Genomic DNA, 26539 nt, shown 5'->3' on the forward strand with positions numbered 1-26539 from the left:
CAACATGAGTATTGTGGAAGGGTTATACATAATGATACATGTGTGGCCTAGGTTGAATTGCTCGACTTCTTAGGGAGGGTGGGTGGGAAGGGAAGAGGGGAGAGATTTTGGAACTCAAAGTTTTAAAATCAGATGTTCAAAAACAAAAAAAGTTTTTGCATGCAACTAAAAAATAAGATACACAGGCAATGGGGCGTAGAAATTTATCTTGCCCTACAAGAAAGGAAGGGAAAAGGGGATGAGAGGGGAGGGGGATGATAGAGGGGAGGGCTGACTGGGGAACAGGGCAACCAGAATATAAGCCATCTTGGAGTGGGGGGGGAGGGTAGAAATGGGGAGAAAATTTGTAATTCAAACTATTGTGAAAATCAATGCTGAAAACCAAATATGTTAAATAAATAAATTTAAATTAAAAAAATAAAACAAAATAAAATAGAAGATTTTCAAGCTTTCTCAATGAAAAGACCAGAGCTGAATAGAAAATTTGACTTTCAAACACAAGAATCAAGAGAGGCATGAAAAGGTAAACAAAAAGGAGAAATCACAAGGGACTTATTAAAGTTGAACTGTTTTGTTTACATTCCTACATGGGAAGATGATGTGTATAATTCATGAGACCTTTCTCAGTATTAGGGTAGTTGAAGGGAATATACATATATATAGACAGAGGGCACAGAGTGAGTTGAATATGAAGGGACAATATCTAAAAAAATAAAATAAAATTAGGGGATGAAAGAGGAATATATTGAGAGAGGGATAAAGGGAGAGATGGAATGGGGTAAATTATCTCACATAAAAGTGGCAAGAAAAAAGCAGTTCTGTTGGAAAGGAAGAGGCGGCAGGTGAGGGGGAGTAAGTGAATCTTGCTCTCATAGGATTTAACTTGAGGAGGGAATAACATACATACTCAACTGGGCATCTTACCCCACAGGAAAGTAGGGAGAAGGGGTTAAAAAGGGGGGATGATAGAAGGGAGGCTAGATAGAGAGAGGAAGAAATAAAAAGCAAATACTTTTGAAAAGGGACAGAGTCAAGGGAGAAAATTGAATAAATGGGGACAGGATAGGATGGAGGGAAATACAGTTAGTCTTTCATAACATGAGTATTGTAGAAGTGTTTTACATAATGAGACATGTGTGGCCTATGTTGAATTGCTTGCCTTCCTAGGGAGGATGGGTGGGAAGGGAAGAGGGGAGAGAATTTGGAACTCAAAGTTTTAAAAGCAGATGCTCAAAAAAAATGTTGGTTTTGCATGCAACTATAATATATATAGGGAATGAGGCATAGAAATCTATACTGCAAGAAAGTAAGGGGAAAGGGTATGGGGGGGGAGTCGGGTGACAGAAGGGAGGGCTGACTGGTGAACAGGGCAATCAGAATATATTCCTTCTTGGAGTGGGGGGGAGGGTAGAAATGGGGAGAAAATTTGTAACTCAAAATCTTGTGAAAATCAATGTTGAAAATTAAAATATTAAATAAAATAATTGTTAAGAGATTTAAAAATGTATGAGAAGAGAAAATACCATCAGGTTTGAGAATTAAGAGATAGTTCGTAATTTTGAAAAAGGCAACTAATAACATGGCCTTTAATAAATTAATTGTTGATTGAATGAATCCTGCCAATAGGATTTACATGCTATATAAAACCAGAATGGAAAGAACCATATTTAATCAAATCAAGTACTTTTGCAGATAAGGAAACTGAAGCCCAAACAGAGACTTGCCTAATGTCACAGTGGTCATAAATGGCAGAACTTAATTTTCAACCCCACAACTTCTGTCTTAAAATGCAGTGTTCTTTACATTACATCATGCAGTCTCTCCCAGACTAATTGGTAAAATATTATATTTTTGCAAAAATAGAAAAAAAGTTAACCTTGTATATTACAAAACTTTAAAAAATGTATTAATGTATACAACAGAGTGCAGGAATTATTTCATTTTGTCTTTGTATTCCCAGCGCCTACCACAGTGCTTCTGCACATAAGGGATGTTTGATTAAAGTTTCATGAAAGTCAAGTCATGAAAGTGTCAGAAGAGACAATTAGCTTATCTTGCAATTCGCTTCCATGAATGGTGAATTCAATATAGAAAAGATGGAAGTGAGTCAGCGTTGTATGACCTTCAGGTTCCAAAGTCAAAATATGACTGCTAAGTGAGAGTTTCACACTTGCACTCTTAAACCCTAAGGACAGATGTTCCAGAAAAACCAGAAGCCACTTTAATTCTTTTGCTGCAATTCTGAACACCAGGAGGCGCCAAGCCATCACGCATGCGCGTGCGCAAATGCTCTGGACGCTCTCCACTCGGCCTTTTGCAGCCTTCATTCTCCTCCCACTCCCCTCATTTATTTCTGTCATGCTCAACAACTGCAGATCCTTGGAGCGGGCCTGGAGAGGTGCCTACGTCATCACCGGGCGCCAGCGCCGCTTAGTACTGTCCCGACAAGGTCGCTTGGTCGCTGAGAAAGGGTTTCTTCGACTTGATCCAGTTTGTTCTAGGCCGCGAGATCGAGAAGATGTCGGGGTTCACGCCAGACGAGAAGCTGCGGCTGGCGCAGCTGCGCGCCCTGAGGAGACAGTGGCTGAAGGACCAGGAGCTGAGCCCCAGGGAGCCCGTTCTGCCCCGGCAGAAGGCATGGTTGGGCTTCTGGAATAACTTCCTGCAGACAGACTCCATCTGGAGGAGATTTGTGAGTGACGAAGACCCCGGCCCCGACCCGTAGGACACGCCTCCTCCCTCCCGGGGGGGGGGGGGGAAGCGGGGATGGGGGTGGGGAAGCACCTCCGAAGGCTCTGCCCCTCCGAACATCCATCCCAGAAGCATTTCCTCTTAAGTCAGTCAGTAAATATTTATTTATTAATCACCTACTATGTCCAAGTAATGGTGCTAAGCGCTGGAGATAGAAGGAAAAGTAAAAGGTGACAGTCAGTTCTTGCTCTCAGGGACCTCACAGTGCAGTGGGGAAGAGACAGCGTGCAAACAGCTATGTATAAACAAGCTATGTACAGGATAAATTGGAAATAATCAAATTGATAGTGGAACAGGGACATTTTTGAGGTTTCCAACCTCACTGAGACTCAGTTTCCTCGTTTGTAAAATGGGGATAATAATGGAACCCAAATCCCATCGTGGTTGTGAGGTTAAATGATATATTTGTAAAGTGCTTTGCAAAATTTAAAAGAGATACTACTATTGATTACTTACTACTAATAACTACTATTATTAAAGTGGATATAGCAATACCTTCATCGGATTGTTGTGAAGAAGGTATATGGGAAAGCCTAAAGGGCTATATAAAGTTACCATTATCGATGTTAGAAAAGATAGTTTCCTCTGAGCCACTGTTCAAAACTGATTATCATATATTGTGAGAAGACTTTTCCTTCTCTTCCCTCTCCCTTACTACTACCTCCTCCTATCTCTGCCTTTAAATGTCTGGCTTTTTTTTTTTCAGACAAGACAGCCTGTTCATTCCCCTTTCTTATCCCACCCCCCCTTAGACTATATACATTGTGGTATAGTTTAGGAAAAGCAGTGTCTTCATTTAATTATGATGTTAGTATAAAAGAGGCAGGGCTTTCTTGAGCTCCCTCTAAGATGCCCTGCATCTTAGGCAGACCTTGCCTTACCTAGTCCTGACAAGTAAAATTTGAATGCCATTGGTTGAAAGTTTCCATCCTACAGAACAACCTGTGAGCTGTCAGTAATGTCCATTGTCATCAAACTTATAGTGAGAACTTGGCCTAGTCAAAATTCTACAGCTGATTAGCTGTGTGATCTTGGGTAAGTCACCTAACTTCTTTGAGTCTGAGTTTGCTCATTTGAACCTGAATGAAAGAAGAAAGTAGGCTTGGTTTAGATGATCCCTAATGCCCCTTTTAGTTTAAAATATCTATGATTAAGGTCAATCAGAGGCAATTGTGCATCAGTGTGAAATATGTGTTATTGGGGTGGGGGGAGTTGGGCAGTGGCAGCATGCAACCTGGTAATAAAGGGTTCTTAATTGACCTTAATTTGTGAAGGCCAAGGTCACCTACTGCATCTTGAGCCATTGACAGTCATCTTGACCTTTGTCTTGCCCCTGGACTTTGATCAGTCTTGAGGAGAGTGTGCAACTTTCTGCAGCTCTGTCCCACTCATATCTATTAGATATAGAAAATGGGAAATTCTTCATTGGTCTTCTTCCTCCAGAAGGAAGGGTGAACAACAGCAACCATTTTCACCTCTTCTATTTAGCATAGCAGTAGAAATGCTGGACACAGAATTAAGATGAACAAAATTGAGGAAATCCTCATAAGTAAAAAAGAAACAGTTATCCTTTTTTGCAGATGTTACTTAAAGAACCCTAAAGATGCAGATGTACTTAAAGAACTCTAAAGACTAAAAAAAAATTTAATTAAAATTGAGAAAACTTGAAGGACATAAAGTAAATCCATAAAAATCATAAACATTTCTATATAATGCCATTAAAACCTAGCAAGAAGAGATAAGAGAAATTCAATTCAAAATTACTACAGATTGTATAAAATACTTGGGAGTCTGCCTTTCAAGATATGTACAAGAACTAAATAGAACTACAAGCAACTGTTTACAAAATAAAGACAGACATAAATAATTGGAAAAATACTAATTGCTTATAGATGGGAGCCAATATAAAAAATGACAATAATACAGCTGAATTGATTTACTTATTCAATGCTATACCAATCAAGTATAAAAGGATTATTTTAAAACTAGAAAAAATAATGGAATTTATATGGAGATTTTTAAAAAGGTCACTAATCTCAAGAGAAATAATGAAAAGAAATGGGAAGAAAAAGGGCCCTGCTAGGCCAGATTTCATACTATACTATGAAGAAGTTATTATTAAAATAATTTCGTACCAGTTAAGAAATACCTATCAGTGGGACAGAGATATGGAAACTTTAATACCTTGCGATTTAATAAACACAGAACTGCTCACTATATGATAAAAACTGCTGGGAAAATTGGACAGCAGTATAGAAGAAATTAGATTTAGATTGGCACTTCAGCATCCTGCCAAGGTGAACTCCAAAGGGTAAGTGACCTAGATATAAAAGGTCACATTGTAAACAAATTAGAGAAACATGGAATAAATTACCTATCATATCTATGGATTAGGAGAAAAGTTCATGACCCAACAAGGAATAGAGGATCACAGAATAGAAATCATCAGATGAGATAGTCATAAAACACTTAGCATGTTGTAGATGCTTAAAAATGCCCATCCTTTCCCCCCTCACAGAGATAAAATCGATCATTTTGAGTTAATATAAAAGGTTTTGCACAAACAAATTTAACGAAGTTAAGAATCAAAAGGAAACAAGTATCTAGGAAAAAAGTCTTTGCAATAAGTTTCTCTGATAAAAGTTATGTCACAGGTAAAATCTGAAATAACTGAGGAAACAAAATTTTGAGCTTCTGAGCGTATTGATTTGTTAAGCATTACATGCCAATTGTGTAACAAATCGGGACCAGGCCTCCTTGGCTTGGCAGTGGACCCTACCTGGAAGGGGGAAGGGGGAACGAACAGATTTTTATACAATAAAAGAAAACAATTAACAGCATATAAACCAGGATACAAGATTGTTATCTGATTTCTAAGTGGAAGAAAGTTTAGGGACTTTTCAAGTTGGGAGGAGGAGAGCAAACAAGTGCAATTTCATGAAACCAGAAGTGTTCCATTCTCCCCACCTCTGATGTCTGTATTCATTCAGAGGAATAAGAAAACAGTAACTGATTGACCAGTACAGGGCCAGTTTTCAGATAAGACATAGGTGTTGCTTGAGATGTATCATTGTAAGAAAACTCCTTCTATTAGTCTTCAGATTTGACTGTGTTTCTGGTCAGCATAACTTAGGTCCTTAGTTAAAGGTCTCTAAGCACAGGTAGAGGTGGTCCAACTTCCCAAACAATGCAATGAAGTTTTCTCACAATTCCCATAACTTTATAAAATTTTCTCAAAAGACAGAAATTGGACTAGACCCACAATTGAATAGAAAAGGAACTGAGCTAGATCCAAAATTGAGTAGTCGGTGTGGTTCACTCAGTTCCCACAATTCTCACGCTTATTTCCAAGATATTTAAGGAACTGATTCAAATTTATAAGAAAAAGAATCATTCCCATTTGATAAATGGTCTAAGGATATGAACAGGTATTTCTTAAGGGGAGAAATCCAGCCATATGAAAAAATGCCCCCAAATCACTACTAATTAGAAAAAAATGCAAATTAAGGCAGTTCTGAGATTCCACCTCATACTCATCAGAGTAACAGAGATAACAAAAAAGGAAAATAATAAATGTTGAAGGACTTTGGACCTGTGAATTGATACAACCGTTCTGGGAAATGGTTTGGAATTATACAGAAAAAGTTGATAAACTTTAAAAAAAAATAAACCCTGCTATGCCACTCCTAGGCCTGTACTCAAACTAAACTTGAGAACAGTCTTTTATTTTTAAAAAATTACAGTAGCTTTTCTTGAGGTGGCAAAGAACTGGAAATTATGGGTATGCCTATCAATTGAGGAATATAATGGAGTATTATTGTGCTGCAAGAAATGAGGAAATAGGTGATTTCAGAAAAAAAGCAGACTTCTATAAACTGATACAGAGTGAAGCAAGCAGAACCAGAAGAACAGTTTATACTCTGACATCAGTATTGTAAAATGAACAATTTTGAGGACTTGTGTAAACTGATGAGGAATGAAATGTGCAGCAACAGGAAAATAGTTCATATAGTAACAACACGGTAAAAATATGACTTTGAAAGCTGTAAGATCTATGATAAATACAATAGCCATTCATGATTTCATTCATGATATCATTCATATCCATGACAGAGAGGTGATGATTTAGGGAACAAAATGAAATATATATTTTTGTATGCAGCCACTGAGGGAATTCGTTTTGCTTGACGATACATATATGTTTTAAGAATTTTTTTTTTTGGTCCTGGGGTAGGGAGAGGGAGAGAAACAAGATTCAATAATTAAACAAAAAAAGAGGTGAGAGAGTCCTACAGATGTGAAATGTTGTGTATACTTTCTTAACAGTTTAACTTTGTCACAGATCTCTCAATGTCAGTAATCCATAAATGTAATATAAAAACTAAATATTTAAAAATGAACTGTCAATGTGGTGAGGATTTAATATTAATTATTTCAGCATCTAAATAATGTGTTGAAATGATAATGTCCAAGGCAAGTCAACGGGTATTTATTAAGCACCTACTCTGTACCAGGCACCATGCTAAGCATTGGGTATGCAAAGAAAGGCAAAAAGCCCCTATCCTTAAGGGGCTTCACTGCAGTTATGATGGAAGTGTTTCATCCATATCAACTTTAAGAGATAACCTATTTTCAGTCTCATTTTTTTTTTATTAAATTCAATTTTAAAATAGACAATGGGGAGGCATTTCAGGCTTAGCAGTCAACAGTCAAAAATGAAATAGAATCAACATTTGTATAGTGCTTACTATGTACCAGGCACTCTAAGTACACCTGTCATGTGCTTAGCACTGTGAAAAATGCTTTATCTCATTTTATCCTCACCATCCTTTAAGGTAGATGCTATTATTATCCCCATTTTACAGTCAAAGAAACTGAGAAGGACAGAAGTGAAGACTTGCGCAGGATAACATAGCTAGCAAGTATCTTTACTCAAGGCCTAGTACTCCATTAACTACACTATTCAGCTGTCTTACATAACTTGAGTTAGGTAACTTACTGATCTAGTAGACAGCAAAGATGGAACTCTGAATGACCTACTCTGTCATGACTTACTAGTGACTCTTTGCCTAATACCTAGTATTTACATCTTCCCCCTCAAATTGCTCACATTGAAATATGACATAGAAATAAATGTAGCATTACTGTTATTTTGTTAAAGGTGAAATACATAACTTTTTTTAAAAAAGCTAAGTAGTTTGGATTTTATCATTTCACTTATGATTTTAATTTTTTCTTAGATTAAGTTATTGCAAAAATTGGGGTAAATTGAGAGATCAAGCAAGTCAGCAATTTATTAGGTATTCTGCCTTTCGTGAAATCACAGATTTAGACCTAAGAGATTATCTAAGAGACTTTAGAGATTATCTAGCCCTACAGTCTCATTCTACAGATGAGAAAACTGGGCCAGAGAAGTAAAAAAATGAATTGTTCCTTGGTCAGACAAGTAGTAAATGGCAAAGCCAGAATTTGACCTTAGGTCTTCTGATTGCATATTCACCACTCCTTACATTGCACCATTCTGCTCACCCCCCCAAAATTGTTTAATTTCTCCACTTTACCCTGCCAGACACTAGTCTTTCATTTCTTTTCATTCTTCTTCAATACCTTTTATGCTAAGAATACCATTGTACTCTATTAAAACTTTGTCAAGGTGTCCAGGCAAACCTTCCATCTATTCTTTTGTTTTTGTGAGCTACATGTTGATTATATAGATATTAATTAACCTTTTTGCTAGACCGTATTCCCTGTTTGTTTCCCCATCACTGGCTTCCCAGTTAGTCCTCTCAGGGATGGTTTTGGGTTGAGTAGGTTTTTGAAGATAACTATAGACCTCACAAGTGATTTGCTGATGATTTTTGCTTAGCCCCAGAGAAAATGGTTTTCTCAGTTTGTAGATTCAGTGTCTTTCACTTATGTTTAGGAGTACAGGCTAAATGGAGCTTAACTCACCATACCTTTGGGATTGGAAATTGATGACTCCATGGAGTCAACTTGACCTAGTGATTTTTATTGAACAAAACTTGCCTATGATTTATATGTAAAATCTTAGATTTTATCCAGGTTGTGTAGTTAAAATGTATCTAACATATTTCTTTATAAGCCCTACTCTGTTATTCTTACAAAACATCTTTTGCCCTAATACCTGACTTGCTTTGTAATGTGTGTATAATTCTCCTTAGTCCAGGGAAATTATGTAAACATCTTATAGAGGAAAGAACAAAGCTTATATGTACAGATAGTGTTATTACAGTGAATTCAGTTGGTATGTGTGCTCTAAACACTCACTTTTGTTTATTTTCAGGCTTTTAAGGCATACCGAAATGGAATGTTTGTTTTTACTAATTTCCTTATACCAGCCTGGATTGTTCACTATTATGTCAAATACCATGTACAAGTAAGTATTTGAAGTACATATTGTTTGGGGTTATGTGTTTATTTTGTTGTAAAATAATGAAAAGCTAACTCTATCCAAGGTATACCTCAAATTGCTTTACTTTGTAATTTCTAGCTTAAAAACTGAAGGGTCAATGTCCCTAAGACTCTTTCCTTTGAATTTGATTATTTGGAATGCATTTTATTAGAGAAATAATGTGAAGAGGGAAGAGGGGGTCCTAGATCAGCTAGTGAAATATATAATGTAGTTGAACTCTTCAACTAATATTATTTGCCTTAGATTTGAAGCCTAGGAGCAAGGGGTGTGACAGTTCCAGAAGGAGAAGAACGAGTTAATGAGTTAGTCAGCTAGGATTTATTAAGCACAATGCAGGTATTGTGGTAGGTGCTGGGTATTCAAAGGCAAAAATGAAAACATTTCTGCCCTTAAGGAACTAACCTTCTCCTGGAAAAATACCAAGTGTTCACAGATAAGTAAAGACAGGGTATGTACAAAATGAACAGAGAATTATCTAGAGGGCAGGGACACACAGTCAGGGAAGCAGAAGAGTCAGGCTCATAATTGGGCAGTGCAAATAGGTACATGGAGCTAGAGAGATACGCTGGAGCCAGATTGTGAACAACTTTAAATGCCAGCCAGAGGAATTTGGCACTAAAAGCAATGGGGAGCCACTAAAGCACCTTGAGCAGAGAATAGTAACGTAGCCTCCTGCTTCAGGAATATCAGTTTGGCAATTTTCTGGAAGATGAGACTAAGTACAATAATGAAAAGGCTATTGTAACAGGTAAGAGGATATGTTGACCTGAACTAGGGTGGTTGTGGAATGCAGAGGAATCCCCAGGCTGCCAAATCCAGCCCTCTTTCCTCAGAGCCAGGAGGTGCAGGGAATAGATAGCACTGGGCCTAGGGTCTGGAAGACTTGAGTTCAAATCTGGCTGTAGACATTAATGTGTGACGCTGGGCAAATCACCTATTCTCTGTTTACCTCAGTTTCCTCAATTGTAAAATGGGGATAATAATAGCAGCTATCTCCCAGGATTATGAGGATCAAATGAGATAATTTGTCAAGTTCTTAGCACAGTCCCAGGCATATTGTAAGTGCTTTATAAATGCTTTCCTTCCCATGTTCTCTTGAATCTGTTTCGAGGCGATCTTCTACACTTCTCTGATTAACTCACTACCCTACTCACCTGGGGCCATCTCTAGTCATTCTGATCAATATCTTGCCACTGGACCCAGATGACTCTGGGGGAGAGAGTGAGGCTGGTGACTTTGCACAGCCTTCCTCACTTCAATCCAACAGCAACAGTCCTACAACAAATAACAATCCAGTCTGTTATCTTCAACTACCTGCGTGGCACCTCCACCTGGATACCCTATAGGCTCAGCTCAGCATGTCCAAACCAGAACTCATCTTCCTCCCTGAGCCTGCCCCTTCTTTTAACTTCCCTATTTCTGATGGCGGTACCACCACTCTTCCAGTCACCCATGCTCTACAACCAAGACTACTCCTCAGTCTCACTATTTCTCTGAGCCTATTGCTTGCCAAATCTTATTGATTGTACTTCCTCAGTGTTAGAAGGAAATGAAGACTATACATTACAAAGGCTGATTTGCAAAAAATAGAAGCTTACACACTAAAGAGTTCCCTGTGTCATCTTTCTGGGTGTTCTCGCCTTCTTGATTTTTTGTGAAACACTTGGGCAATGGTTGTTTTCTGGCAAGCCTGGAATATTCTTCCCAATCTCTTTTGCAGGATCAGCAGGATCTATCTTCCCCACCCCCCATTCCCCAAAGATCTGTGTCCCACTTCTTCTATTTGAGTATACCCAGGGCTCTGTCCTGGGCCCTTCCCCCTCTCTTTGTGATGATTCCAGCAACCTCCAGGAGTCCAACCACCATCTTTGTCCACAAAGCCACCTTTCTTCTCTTCAGAAGTTCATACTTTCATTTCTCTTTGTTGCTTTAAGCTTTAGGCATTTGCATATATAGGCCATGGGTTTTACTGCTGGTTCCTTTCTTGGATTTTGTTCTTCTATGAACTTCCAGATATCTCAACCACTGTTCTTCATTCTCTAGAGCTACTTGTTTCTATGTTACCTCGGATGTAGCTATACGATGACAATTTAGTCCCTCAGCCATCTCTTTTTTTTTTTTTTTTAGTTTTAAACCCCTTTGCTTATATTTACAAGATACCCAGCAAATAAACTTTTTTTTGTTTTTGAATTTCTTTTTTTTTAAATTTATTTATTTAATTTATTTAATATATTTAGTTTTCAGCATTGATTTTCACGAGAGTTTGAATTACGAATTTTCTCCCCATTTCTACCCTCCTGCCCACTCCAAGCTGGCCTATATTCTGGTTGCCCCGTTCCCCAGTCAGCCCTCCCTTCTGTCACTCCACTGCCCTCCCATCCCCTTTTCCCTTCCTTTCTTGTAGGGCAAGATAAATTTCTACACGTCATTGCCTGTGTATCTTATTTCCTAGTTGCATGCAAAAACTTTTTTTTTTTGTTTTTGAACATCTGTTTTTAAAACTTTGAGTTCTACATTCTCTCCCCTCTTTCATTCCCACCCACCCTCCCTAAGAAGGCAAGCAGTTCAACATAGGCCACATGCATATCATTATGTAAAACCCTTCCACAATGCTCATGTTGTGAAAGACTAAATATATTTTGCTCCTTCCTACCCTGTCCCCCTTCATTGAATTTTCTCACTTTACCCTGTTCCTTTTTGAAAGTGTTTGTTTTTGATTACCTCCTCCCCCATCTGCCCTCCCTTCTATCATTCCCCCCTTTTTTATCGTCTTCCTCCTCCTTTCCTGTGGGGTAAGATACCCAATTGAGTGTGTATGTTATTCCCTCCTCAGGTCAAATCTGATGAGAGCAAGATTCACTCATTCCCCCTCACCTGCCCCCTCTTCCCTTCCTACAGAACTGCTTTTTCTTGCCACTTTCATGCGGGATAATCTACCCCATTCTATCTCTCCCTTTCTCCCTCTCTCAGTATATTCCTCTCTCATCCCTTAATTTGATTTTATTTTTTTAGATATCATCCCTTCATATTCATACAACTCACCTTGTACCTGCCCTCTGTCTATATTTATATACACATACACACACACACACACACACACACACACACACATATATATATATATATATGCATATTCCCTTCAGCTACCCTGATACTAAGGTCTCATGAATCATACACATCATCTTTCCATGTAGGAATGTAAACAAAACAGTTCAACTTTAGTAAGTCCCTTATGATTTCTTTTTCTTGTTTATCTTTTCATGCTTCTCTTGAGTCTTGTGGTTGAAAGTCATATTTTCTATTCAGCTCTGGTCTTTTCACTGAGAAAGCTTGAAAGTCCTCTATTTTATTGAAAATCCATATTTTGCCTTGGAGAATGATACTCAGTTTTGCTGGGTAGGTGATTCTTGGTTTTAATCCTACCTCCATTGACCTCCAGAATATCGTATTCCAAGCCCTTCGATCCCTTAATGTAGAAGCTGCCAGATCTTGGGTTATTCTGATTGTGTTTCCACAATACTCAAATTGTTTCTTTTTGGCTGCTTGCAGTATTTTCTCCTTGATCTGGGAGCTCTGGAATTTGGCAACAATATTCCTAGTTTTCTTTTGGGGATCTATTTGAGGAGGCAATCTGTGGATTCTTTCAATTTCTATTTTAGCCTCTGGCTAAAGAATATCAGGGCAGTTCTCCTTGACAATTTCTTGAAAGATGATATCTAGGCTCTTTTTTTGATCATGGCTTTCAGGTAGTCCAATCATTTTTAAATTATCTCTCCTGGATCTATTTTCCAGGTCAGTGGTTTTTCCAATGAGATATTTCACATTGTCTTCCACTTTTTCATTCCTTTGGTTCTGTTTTATAATATCTTGATTTCTCATAAAGTCACTAGTTTCCATTTGCTCCAGTCTAATTTTTAAGGTAGTATTTTCTTCACTGGTCTCTTGGACCTCCTTTTCCATTTGTCTAATTCTGCCTTTCAAGGCATTCTTCTCCTCATTGGCTTTTTGGAGCTCTTTTGCCATTTGAGTTAGTCTGTTTTTTAAGGTGTTGTTTTCTTCAGTATTTTTTTGCGTCTCCTTTAGCAAGTCTTGTTTTTCATGATTTTCTTGCATCATTCTCATTTCTCTTCCCAATTTTTCCTCTACTTCTCTAACTTGCTTTTCCAACTCCTTTTTGAGCTCTTCCATGGCCTGAGACCAGTTCATGGTTTTCTTGGAGGCTTTTGATGTAGGCTTCTTTGACTTTGTGGATTTCTTCTTGCTGTATGTTTTGGTCTTCTTTGTCACCAAAGAAAGATTCCAAAGTCTGAGACTGAATCTGGGTGTGTTTTCACTGCCTGGCCATGTTCCCAGCCAACCTACTTGACCTTTGAGTTTTTCGTCAGAGTATGACTGCTTGTAGAGTAAAGAGTACTTTGTTCCAAGCTTGAGGGTATGCGCTGTTGATTTCAGAGCTATTTCTATACAGCCAGCTCTGCCACACCAGCATACCTCCTTCCCCAAGAACCGCCAACCTGGACATGACTCAGATCTTAAACAGGCTCTGCACTCCTGCTCTGATCTGCCACTTAATTCCTCCCACCAGGTGGGCCTGGGGCCAGAAGCAACTGCATCCATAGTTCTGTGGCTGCACCACCTCCTTTCACTCCCAGCAGCTTTTCCCACTAACCTTCTCTGTTGTCTTTGGTGTTTGTGGGTTGAGAAGTCTGGTAACTGCCATAGCTCACTGATTTAGGGCACTAAGGCCTGTTCTGCCCAGCTCCTGGTCTCATTGGTCTGTGCGGCCCACGCTGGGCTCCGCTCCCCTCCGGGAGGGAGAGACCTCACCCAGTGACCCTCCAGGCTGTCCTGGGCTGGAGCCCTGCTTCCCTCTGCTATTTTGTGGGTTCTGCAGTTCTAGAATTTGTTCAGAGCCATTTTTTATAGGTTTTTGGAGGGACTTGGCTGGGAGCTCACGCAAGTCCCTGCTTTCCAGCCACCATCTTGGCTCCGCCCCCCACAAATAAGCTAGGTGCACTTCATCCCTGGGTAGGAGTTTGTTATCCCCGTGTTTTGAGCCATTGTCCAAAATCCCATTTTTGTATACTATGTTCTTAGGTACCATCCAGATGAGTTTTTCTCCTCCACATTCCTTGCCTTTTGTAATATCAATTGAATTGGGACTTTCTTACTGTTTTAAAATGATTAATTAAGTGTCTTTGAGTCTTACTAGGTGCTAAGACCCAGGCCCAAACCCCAATTGGGTGCTAAACCTATGTGGGTGTGACTTGGTAACCAAGGTGGGGCCCCAGGTGAGGCTAACTAAGGGAGACTCTAGTTTACACATGAGTTTGAGTGATAGGTTTGGGACATCAGAGGCTCTTAGACCAGGTGGGTTTAAGTTGCCTCTTTGTGACGATTTTAGGTCACGTGGGTGAGTTGCATGTGTAACTCACCCCTGACCCTGAAAAAGATATAAAACCAGGGGTTGGCTTCCTCTTCTTTGGAGTTCTTAACCCCAGCAGTGGTGGTGCGAGTGACTCTGGGCCAGCCCACGTTATGAACTCCCAGGCTGAACCTAGATGTGGGTAACTATGAATCTCTGTATTTGGTCTGTCTGTTTATGTTTGTAATTTGTTTGTATTTGCCCCGAAGTTCAGGGTGCTGACTTTTTCCCCTGAACTAAGTGAAGGATATTTGTATGCTGGATTAAAATAAGCTTGTCAACCCCTTAATGTTGCTTTCCTTACTAAAGCAGATCAAAAGAACCTGTGCTTTTGCAGTGTGTTGGCAGCTTTCTGCATGATGGTTGTGGGTGGATCTTACACCCCCACAGAAGCTGCTAGCTGGATTGTTGAAACACCTTTACTGGGCAGGAGTGGAATATACAGCTTGGGTCACTGTGCTCTTTAGTTTCTTGTTCAAGATTTTGTAGTTTGGGATATATTTTTGGCAATATCAGGTGTCCATATGAATCACAAGAAATGATTAGTAATTATCCATTTGGGGGGGTTTTGTTTTCTTTAGTCATCCATTTTGATAATTCTTGGGAGTTTCCTGAGCAGAAGAATAATCACCATTATTACTCTTTTATTCTTCCTTTGACGTTTATGATGATCTTGATAGGTCTACTCTTTCATTCCTTGTAGAACAAGTATCTACTTCCTCCTTAAAACATCTGTTTTTCCCTCTTAAGGAAAAGCCTCAGTTTTTTAGTTCTAATTGTAAATTGATCTTTTCTTTTCTTTCTCTGTGTTTAATTCTTCCATTCTTTAACCTCTTGAGAAGGGTAAATTTCCTCACCTCCACTTCAGATTCCTTACTTTTTTTAAAAAATAGAAGCTCTATTTCCACTTCTTTAAAAAAGAAACACTTTTTTGTTCTCATAACTTTGAGTCTGTTCAAGGTGTCTCTCTCCAGGAGAGAGACATGTCTGCATTTGAAACATATAGTTATTTGCTATGACTGACATGCACTCAAAGGATATCATTGCAAAATTCTTCCTACTTGCCTACTGATTTCAATTTTTTAAAGTCTTGTTTTTTAAACTACCTACATATAGCTCAAAACACTCTTTAAGCACCTGGACTGTAGTTATAGCCAGTCAACTCTAAGCATTTTAACAACTACAAGCAATTCATTTTTTTTAGTCTTGTGTGGGTCAAAAGACCACTGACTCAAGTTAAAAAAAAAAAGAGAGACAGAGGTTTCTTGCTTTCTCAAGGCAGGAAAAAAAATCCAGAAGCTTATTTGATCAAGTCTTGCAAGAGTTGGGCATCTCTCACTACCAGGGCAGACTAGCAGTGAAGAGAGGCGGGGGGCGAGGGAAGGCAAGCAGGAAGATATATACCCTTGTACAAACAATTCTAAGAAATCCCACCCCAGAGGCTGGACCCTCATTTGCAGGGACGAGTGGCCTCACAATCTAACTAGGAATAAAGAATTAAGTTTTACCCAATACAAGCACAGAAACTACAGAATTACCTTATAGGGAAACTCTGTGCTAAGATGGCAGTTTGTAAGTAGGTGAGGGGAGGGGGAGAGGGGAATATCATCTGGTTTCCCCGAAATCATATGATTTACAGGAAAACGAAACTTAGGCCTGTTGAGGTCCTTGCCTGAGTTATTCATAGAGAAGCTCTCACAATCTTGTATTCCACTCATGGCTGAGGTGACATCTATGAATCTAAAGAAGGAGAATAGGGAAAAAAGGGGAAGGGGAAACCCTCTTCTCTCTCTCACAGTAAAGAAGCAGGTCACAGTGAACCTATTCTTATTTGGTAAATCTTTAAACCAGAACCAGAAGAAGGAACAAAAACTTCAGGGGAGAAAGACATTTCTAAAGGCTAAATAATCAGATTTCCACAGACTCAAATTTATCCCATTTCCCTTAATACTGATTCTCAAACATTTTAGATATACATATATATATATATATATATATATATATATATATATATATATATATATATATATATATATATATATATATATACCCCGTGAAACCTTCACACTTTATTCTCTACTACCTCACACAGTCCCAACAACTCCATAACCACTCTCTACCTTCTCTTTTTTCCCCAGGCTCCTTTCTTTTACCAACTTGCACTCCGTAATCCTCTGTCAAATTTCTTTATGCACAAGTTTGTTTCATTCACCTTTTGTTTCTTGTTTTGCCAACTACGTGTCCTTTGCCCTCTCTTTTAATACTTCTCTCAAGTTCTTACCCACTATTCTTCCTTAATCATGGTCCTTTTTCTTTTCTTTTTAATAGACAAAACAACATGATTTATTAATGTGACACTTCATTTATTGTTTAACTAGTGCTGTGGGTAGCATGTAGATAGAATCAGAATTCTGTATCATGGATGTACCTTTCGACTGGGGAAGGGAAGGATGGGAGATAGATCACAGATATTAGTGTCTTCTATGTGCCAGGTACTGTGTTAAGCCCCTTACAAATATTATCTCATTTGAGCCTCACAACAACTGTGGGAGTTAGGTGCTGTTATTATCCCCATTTTACAGATGAGGAAAATGAGGGAGACAGTTTTAATGACTTGCCTCGGGGCAAAAAAGTTTTTTATATCCAAACTACATGGACTGAACAAAGAATTGATTCTTTGAGGCTACAGGGTTTCCTGAAACAACTTGCTTAAATCACATGTTTTGTAAAAACGTGTGACTGTCTTTCCTTCTCTTTCAGGCTTCACTTGTAGAATCTGGATCTGGAGGTTTTCCTTCTCCAGATTTTTATCAATTTCTCCAGAATTTTTCTTCACTAAATTTAGTTGTCCTCCAAACCACCAAATGTTTTCCTTTTCCTTATTCAACTCAGTTACTTCTCTTTTTTTCTATAACCTTTAACCTGTAAGTAGATGGAAGGAGAAGCTGATTTTCCAGATGAGAAAAAGATCTATAAAGATTAAGTGACTTGTCCAGGGTCACATAGTTAATAAATGGTTTAGTCAGGAATAGATTCCAGGTTTTTTTTACTCTTATAGTGTTCTTAAAGTACTAAAATGTCTTTTTAGCATCTAGGCCAGTGGTTCTCAAAGGATGTGTCACAGTATAATAATGTGCCACAAGTTTCACAAAATATCCTTTAATATGTTGGACTTGTTATTGCAGATAAAATAAAATTTATAAATGGTTTTGCCTAATATAAATTTTACTACCCCATGCAGATTGTACCTTCTCTTCAATTTATAGTGTTTTTCAGAAAGTTGCTTAGGGTACTGATAGGTTAAATGATTTGTGTGGGGTCACAGACATTATGTATTTAGAGATACAATTCCAGTCTTCCTGATTCAAAGTTCAGCAGCTTTCTGTTCTATGTCATTTTTTTTCTCTATTTTCCTTTTCTCCTCTCTTCTTAACACCTCCAGTTTTTTTTTAACTAACCAAGCATGTGTATGGCAAAATAAAAGTATTTGCAAAATAAACAATACTATTATTACACATATGCACTTACCTCAGAACACCTCAGAGCTCAAATTCACAAAAAAATTGTTATTAAAGGGAAATTGCATATGCATGAGCCTCGTCACCCTCCCATGGTGTTGCCAAATTAAATGTTTATAGCATGTCATAATTCCATACAGCAAAGAATACTGTGTTTTTTGAGAACCACATTTTGAGAACAACTGACTGAGACCCACTACTATACCTACACAAATAACCATTTTAAGTGTATTATTTCTGAGCATCCATGTCAAATGAATAAGTTGTAAATCCCATATCTGTATTACGTTTCTATTTTGGATAGGTAATACTATAATTCAGGATGGTTTAACCAGTTGCTTCCATCGAAGAAAGGAAAAGTTTTATAAATTGAATGAAGTAGTCTCAGGGTCTTTATATGTCTGAAGATGATGAGAGAATGGTGGTGCAGTAGTTATTTTATCCAGAGGTCTATGCAGATGATATCTTTTCAGTATTCTTAAATGATCTTGCTTTTCCTGGTAAGGAAAGTTAATTTGGTTTAGTTCTGTTCCTGGCTCATAGACTGAGAAATACTGATGTGTTTCGAATGATATTTTAGATAAGTAGAAAATGATTTTTAAAATTGGGATAAAATTTTTAGGCATTTTATTTCTTAGAAGAAAATATGCTTCAAGATTTTTGCAACTTGTGAATATAAAGATTATTTTTATATTTCTATGTCCATATGACCTTATTATAAACTGTTTATTTCCTGTTGCAACAATCTGGCTAGCAACTACTGTGGGGGTGTAAAACCAACAACAACCAGCTCACAGAACGCTGCAAGCCCAGGTTCTTTTGATCTGCTTTACTAAGGAAAGCAACGTTAAGGGGTTAACAATCTCAATTTAATCCAGCATACAAATATCATTCACTTAGTTCAGGGGAAAAAGCCAGCACCCTAAACTTCAGAGCAAATACAAATTACAAACATGCATTTATAAACAGACCAAATACACTTCATAGTTACCAACATCTGAGTTCAGCCAGGAGCTCAGTAACAGCTGGCTCAGAGTCACACATCACTACTTCTGCAGGTCAGAGCTCTGAAAAAGAGAAAACCAACCTCTGGTTTTATATCTTTTTCAGGGTCAAGGGTGAGTCACACATGCAACTCACCCATGTGACCTAAAATCGTCACAAAAATGCAATTTAAACCCACATGGTCTAAAAGCCTGTGATGTCACAAACATGTCCCTCAAACCCATGTAAACTAGGCTTTCCTTTGAGGCAAGGAGGTCATCAAGGACTTCTAATTTAATCAAGGAAATAAAGGCCAAACTCTTCAAGGGCACTTGGTTGAATTAAGTTCTAAGAGCCCATTTTGATTGCCAATACATTTCCCTAAAACAGTGGTTGCATAATAGTGTTCTTAATTTCTGAGGGGGGAAGAGCCATTTATGTTTTAAGTACCTATAACAAAGAATTTAACAATTGGACAGATAAATATAATTAATAAGTGCTTATTGACAATGTTATTCTTTAGTTTTAGAAGAAAAGTATGAAAATAAGTTAACATAACCTCATTTTTGTTGCAGACTAGGCCATATGGCATTGTTGAAAAGAAACCCAAAATATTTCCAGTAAGTCTTTTCAATTTATTTTTCTGAATTTTTTTCTTTTAGTTCTTTTTTATGTTGCCCCTATTGTTATATTAATGTTTTACCCCTTGCTTTCCAGAGCTTGCTTTATGTATTGTAAAAGAAAAAGTAGAAAGTCGAACATTGCTTGGTAGCAATGCTTGGAGAGGGCAGTCTGGATACGTGCTGTGTGACCTTGGGCAGTGTTAAGTTTGTTTTGGAGAATTTTAGGTTCCTATAACATGTTACTGGCAATTACCTCTCTGCAAGGGTAGGAGGAGGGAGCATACTGCCATCAATTAACCTACCCAGCTACTGATGCTTACTGGGTAGGATGTCCAAAAGATGCAGAATTCTTTGGCACAACTCCTGGATCACCTAGAGTGACTTGAGTTTATCTTCGTAATTAGCATGGTAGCCTGAGCCTGAGGACACAGTGTCTCTAGTTTTAATCCCTGGATCATTTCTAGAAACCCACTTGTTATTTCTTTTTACTAGGGGCTATTGACCCCATTTTCAAATTCTGACTTTAGTTGTACATATAACATTACATATAATAGAGTATTCTAGTAATTTAGTGTCATCTTTTTAGCTTCATAAAATTAGTCTCCTGCAATGGGAAGGACCCTCTGGATTGCCTTCTGGCTGTTTCCCCCCCTTGATCCTGATCAAAATATCTATACCCTAGCTCTGTTACCCTAGCTCTCTTATTGTCTGTCATCTCCAGCTATTTCCCACCCTGGAGTCTGACCTCACCCCAGTCTGCTGTAACCCCTCCTCTAGTCATCCCAGACTACTCAAGACCATCCTTCAATCCTTCCCACAATCTTTCTGTATATAAGTCTCATCTTGCCTCCATGAAGGTGCTCACATTCAATCTAGCTCTACTCAGATGAATCTGGCCCACTGGCATTAGCATCACAAATGCTCAGGCTCCCTAAGAGTCTACCCAATATGGCGAATAATTAATAAACTTTGTCTTTTTCCTTGGCTGAGGAAAAAAAATAATAAACCAATTTATGCAAAACTTGTAAACCCAACAGCTTTGTGAGGCAGATAATGCAAATAATATCCCTATTTTTTACAGGTAATAAAACTGACTTAGGTTGAGTGATTTGACCAAGGCCACACAGCTAGTAAGCACCAGAAGTGGGATTTAAACTCAGATGTCCTGCCTTTGTCAAGCACTCTTTCCACTGAACTGTGTTGCCACCTTGCCATTCCTTTATTTCAGATGCTTCCCCTAGGTATAGCCCTTTAATATATCATTTAATGTTCTCCATATTTTGACCCTAGGTCTTTTTGAATTGTGGAGTAGAAATGAAACCAGGGAAAATAATGGTCTCTTGTTGCCTAATTTAAAATTGAGAAGACTGTAATATCACAAAGCAAAAATAACCTTTTTACTTGTTGGGTATAACAACTGCTGAATATTTGCCTTGAATACCTAATAGCAGTTTAAATTTCTGAAACCACAGACTGGAGTCTTATGTTCTGTAATACTTGGTGATTTAAGCAGAAGTGGAATTTCAGATGCTTTGTCATCACCTCCAGTTTTGAGAAGAAATGTTTGTGTCCATTCTGAGCCTCCTCCTTCCCTAACCCCACATCCCCCATGAAAACAAGATCTATTATAGGTTTTATCAAGCTAAATAATGTCCTAAACAGGATGCCTTTTATTCTCCTCATGAACCATCTTCTCCAAAGTTGCCATTTAATTAATAGGACTTCCACTACTGATGGGAAAAATGGGACATAAATTCTAAGACTGTACTTTCAAAACCTTGGTGTTTATTTAAAATCATCCACTGATAGCACTGTCAATTTTGAACAGTCAGGAAGCCAAACAAAAGGATCAAAACTCTGGTAAAAATATGGCAAGCTCAGAAATTATAAATTATGTTAATGATGGGAAATGCTTTTGTATATATGCTTCTGAGGGTGTAAAAACAGAAAACAAAAAAACCTACTGGATTCAGAAATGGAGTTGAGTTCAAATTTAGACCTGCCATCTTAAATAGTGCCAAGTCACTTGATCTGTTTGGTCGTTTTCCTCATCCATAAAATGATGTGTATATTACCTTTACAATCCTTTTGCATCCCTAATTTTATGATCCTATGATTTGAGTATATTTCACCAACTCACTTCCATCCAATTTAACGCTAAAATTGTGTAAAGTATCTGCTAGTTTTAATTGTTTTCTTTCAAGCACTAAATATTTCAATAAATTTCTTGCTTTTGCTTTGTATATTTAAGTAAATGGAACTGAGTAAACTTATTTATGATCTTTCGTTTTTTTAATAGGGTGATAAAATTCTGGAGACTGGAGAAGTTATTCCACCGATGAAAGTTTGTGATATACATGATTATCATTAAAAAACATTCTTAAAAGTTCTAAAAGCTTGTGAATCCATGTTTTGTTTCTGTACCAGTATATCTACTGAAAATATTTTCTGTAGAAATAACTAATAAAGTTTACTTTTCAAAAAAATTGCCTTCATACCCTTCCTTACCTAGGGCCTAGGTCTTTTTGAATTGTGAAGTAGAAGCTAAACAATTGAAAATAATGGTTTCTTGTTGCCTAATTTGAAACTGAGAATTGCAAAGCAAAAATAACCAGACATTTAAGACTTTTTACTTGTTGGGTCTAACAACTGCTTAATATTTTGCCTTGAATACCAAATAGCAACTTAAATTTCTGAAACCACAGAGTGGAGTTTCATGTTCTGTAACACTTGGTGATATAAGGAAAATGGAATTTAAGCTGTTTTTGAAGAGGTGTGGGGTTGAGGGGTGCCAAAGTACCGACATGCCGGGTCCTGCCAAAAAAAATTTGACTCAAGCCTCCTCGGCCAAAGGAAAAGACAAAGTTTATTAGGGATTCACCATAATGGGTTGTCTTAAGAAATCCAACCCTTTGTGACGCCTGTTTTCACAAGCAGGCCAGATTCAATCTGAGCTGAGCTAGACTGAATCTGAGTGCCTTCATGGAGGTAAAATGGAGATTATATACACAAAGATTGTGGCAGGGATGGAGGGGTGGTCTGGGGTGACTAGATGTGGCATTTAGGGAGGGACTTGAGGAGGAGTCTGATGGGACTGAGATGAGGTCAGACGCCAGGGTGGGAAATAGCTGCAGGCTACCTGGAGATGATGACAGACAATGGAGGGCTAGGGTAACAGAGCTAGGGTATAGATATTTTGATCAGGCTTAAGTGTGGGAAACAGCTGGACTATAGAGGGCTAGGCTAGGCAGAGACTTGGGCCCAATGATAATGCAAGGCCCATGGCCTTAGGGGAAGGCCAGATCCAGTTGAAAGACTCAAGGAGAGTTCAAGGGGGCTCCCAGAGACTGTACTTCAGATTCAAGGGGGTTCCCAGAGACTGTGCCCTCATCATTTTGTCATCACCTCCAGTTTTGAGATTTTGAGGATGGGTCCTAAGAAGGAAATATTTGTGTGTCCTGTCCAGGCCCCCTCCTTCCCCTCATCCCCAAAAACACAATGTTCCATTATAAGTTTTATTAAACTAAATAACGTCCCAACAAAGTGCCCGGTAAAGATAATGTCGAATGCCAATTGTGTTCCTTCAGCCCCAGAAACTGAATATTACGCCCGGATATTTCTTCTCCAGCATCCACTGCGACGCTACGGTGCACGCGTAGATCACGAACCCCCAGGAGAGGAAAACAACGGCCAGCAGCAGCTACAGCAGGGAGAGGGAGAAGGAAGTTACCTGGGGCCTCCTCCTAGGTTACTGGGAGAGGGGCAGGCAGGGGTGGGGCCGCTTTGTGGCCCCAGGCATGTCGCTTAGGGCCTGGAGCTCACCAGTAGCTTGGTACCCGTGAAACGGTCTGGTTAAAAAAAAAAGGTGGGGGGAGAAGGAAACCATGCGCTAGTGAAGGCCACCTTGGTTCCCATGCAACAAGAAATTATTACGCGTTTGCTACGTATCCGCCGCTGTCCTAGGCGCTGAGGATACAAACACGAGGAAAAAAGACAGCCAGTGTCCTCAAGGAGCCTACGTTCTAAAGGCGGGGGATGTCTCGAGGTCTCTCTAACCCAAACTTACCACCGAATAAACGAAGTTCAAAGTGCGGCAGCTAACGGGCCTCATGACGAGCTCGCAGCGACCCTGACAGGGCAGGGCAAGGCTGACTACCAAGCCCACCCCTACGAAGATGTCCCAATCCTGGTAGCAGCCATCTTGTTTCCGGGAACAGAGAGTCTGTGCTATTCAGCTACTTCCGCCCGGAGATGACGTCGGAGGTTGTCCACTGATAGTAAAGGCTTAGCTTTCACCACCTTGGTGACGGAAGAAGAAAATGACTGAAGTTAAGCGGAACGATCCTGCTCGGCATCAAATCAAGCCTTCCTTCCGAGAAAATCTTTCTATTATCAGACCCCTACCCACGTGGCCTTTAGGTTATCTTTCAGGTGGTAGAACGGTATTTGATTGCACGGGATGATATATTTAAACATTTTTTAATTTACTATTTTTATTTTTCCCCAGTTACATGTAAAAATAATTTTTGATATGTTTTCAAAACTTTGAGTTCCAGATTCTCTCCCTTCCTCCTTCCCCACCTCACCCCTTCACTGAGAAGATAAGCAATTTGGTATAGGTTATACATGTGTAGTCATGCAAAGCATTTCCATAATAGTCATGTAAAACAAGTAATTTTTTGAAAAAAATTCGGTTTTTTCAAATAAAAGTTTATTTTCCCACATAACTATGAAACAAATATTCGTTTTTTTATGATGATGAGACATAGTTTTATTCCTTTATTGAAGAAATGATTTTTTTTTTTGCTATTATATGTTCCCACATTTTGTAGATGCTGGTCTCTGCTACATACATTTAGTTTACTTGAAATTGAGTTTTATTAATGAGTGTTGTTCTCAATATATTTTGCGGGGGGGAGGGGAGGAGAGGAGAGATAGTAGCTGCTACCTGTTTCTTCGCTGTGATACTGTGAAAGCTAACAAGAAAGGGGAGACTTTTCATTTTTCACTTTGTACACTGAGAGCCTAGCAGATTTCATGGGCCAAAAGGATGATACTTAATAAATGCTTGTTGAAATGTACTGTATGTTCAGTTACCTTTATGCTGAGCACTTACTCTAAACCTAGCTGAGTGAAAAGGTTAAACTAAGAATGTAATACAGAAGCCTATGATACAGTATCAGTTATTGAACATGGATACTTCAACTAACTGCTCAGATCAGAGGATTTAGAACTAAAATTAGGTGATTGTGACCTTTGGTTGCTTAGTCTACCCCTCCAAATTTATTCATCTGTCAAATGGGCTAACTTTTGTAATGGGGACCTCAAAAATGTAGTAAGAAAAGTACTTAATTGTTGTTGTTCAGTCTGTCTGACTCTGACCCCATTTGAGGTTTTCTTGGCAAAGATACTGGAGTGGTTTGCCATTTTCTTCTCCAACTCATTTTATTAATGAGGAAACTGAGGCAAACAGGGTTAAGTGACTTGCCCAGGGTCATACAGTGTCTGAGGCCAAATTTAAACTCAGGAAGATGTCTTCCTGACTCAAGGCCAGGCACCCTATCCCCTGTACCATCTTATTTTTAAAAGAAATTTATTCATTTATTTTTACATGCATTTATGTCTTTCAAGCTGTCTACCTTTCCTGTTCAGCAACAACTCCTCACCACCATCCTCCCCCCAACAAAGGGAAAGAAAAAAAATCTCATCATAAGCATGCATAAATCCCCTCAAAAATAAATTTCCACATTGGCCATGCCTGAAAATATGTTTCTCTGCATTTAAATTCGTCATTTCTCTGACAGGAGATTAGTGATGTGTTTCATCTTTAGTCCTATGGGCTCAGAGTTTATGATTGCAATGATCAGAATCCTAAGTATTTCAAAGTTGTTTTTCTCCATAATGTCCTATATACATAGTTCTCCCAGTTCTGCTAAGCTCTATGTCAGTTCTAAAAGTCTTCTCAGTTTTCTCTGAAACTGCCCATTTCATTATTTCTTATGACACAATAATATTCCATTCGATTACAATAATTTCAGGCACTCCTCAATAGGACATCTCTTTAGTTTCCAATTTTGGGCCGCTACAAAAAGAGCTGCTAAAATATTTTAGTACATATAGGTCCTGTTCCTCTTTCTTTGTTCTCTTTGAGGTATAAGACTAGTATTGGTATAACTGAGTCAATAGATGCAGGGTATTTAGCATACAGCATTTCCAAGCTGGAGAAAAGCATTGTTTCAAGCACTATCTAAATGTGAGTAGTTTTTACCTAGTCCAGTATCTAAATTTTATATACGAGGAACCTGAACCCTCATGATCGCACGAGTTGTGTGGTCTGGCTTCTAACTCAGATCATTCTATTCAAAATTAGTTTCTTTGTCTATAAAATTTCCACTTCCTATGGCTGCTTCTACAATCCCTTATATTCCTTTTAACATACACAGTTCCTGAATGTTTGGGGGTGATTAAATTCCATGACTGTATATTAAAGTATGGCCTCACAAGTATATAAAATCATAACAGTACAAAGAAGCACCTAAACTGGTCTCAGTAGATTTAGCCAACATTTTGTTTTTATTTTGGACCACTGGATAGGATGTTGGTGGGGGGCTTTGGGGTGGGGCTGATATTGAAGTTAAACTTATTTATGTATCCAGCAATTTCAAATTGTTGCTATCCCTTTCCCTATATTGCAATCTCTGCTATCCTAGGAAGAAACCCCATGTAGAGTTGTAGCTTGGCAGCTGTTCCCGAAAGTGCAATAGCCACAGGTACTGAAGACCCAGAAAAAAAATTTTTTTTGCTA

At 38.6% G+C, this 26539-nt stretch overlaps 2 protein-coding genes across 2 annotated transcripts; one reads left to right on the top strand and one right to left on the bottom strand.

Annotated features, from left to right (window-relative positions):
* Positions 1-2347: 2347 nt before the first annotated feature.
* NDUFB6 (NADH:ubiquinone oxidoreductase subunit B6) lies at positions 2348-22220 on the top strand. The gene is made up of 4 exons (XM_036737568.1): positions 2348-2692; positions 9056-9148; positions 19687-19731; positions 22034-22220. The coding sequence occupies exons 1-4, from the start codon at positions 2519-2521 to the stop codon at positions 22103-22105; spliced, it is 384 nt and encodes a 127-aa protein (XP_036593463.1). The 5' UTR covers positions 2348-2518; the 3' UTR covers positions 22106-22220.
* A 1015-nt stretch (positions 22221-23235) lies between these two features.
* Positions 23236-23938, bottom strand: SMIM27 (small integral membrane protein 27). The gene is made up of 2 exons (XM_036739110.1): positions 23801-23938; positions 23236-23434 (listed from the first exon to the last, which is right to left on the bottom strand). Exons 1-2 carry the CDS (start codon positions 23843-23845, stop codon positions 23318-23320), a joined length of 162 nt encoding a protein of 53 aa, XP_036595005.1. The 5' UTR covers positions 23846-23938; the 3' UTR covers positions 23236-23317.
* Positions 23939-26539: the final 2601 nt, after the last annotated feature.

This window comes from Trichosurus vulpecula, chromosome 9 (assembly GCF_011100635.1).
Source record: "Trichosurus vulpecula isolate mTriVul1 chromosome 9, mTriVul1.pri, whole genome shotgun sequence".
In the NCBI taxonomy this organism is placed as follows: domain Eukaryota; kingdom Metazoa; phylum Chordata; class Mammalia; order Diprotodontia; family Phalangeridae; genus Trichosurus; species Trichosurus vulpecula.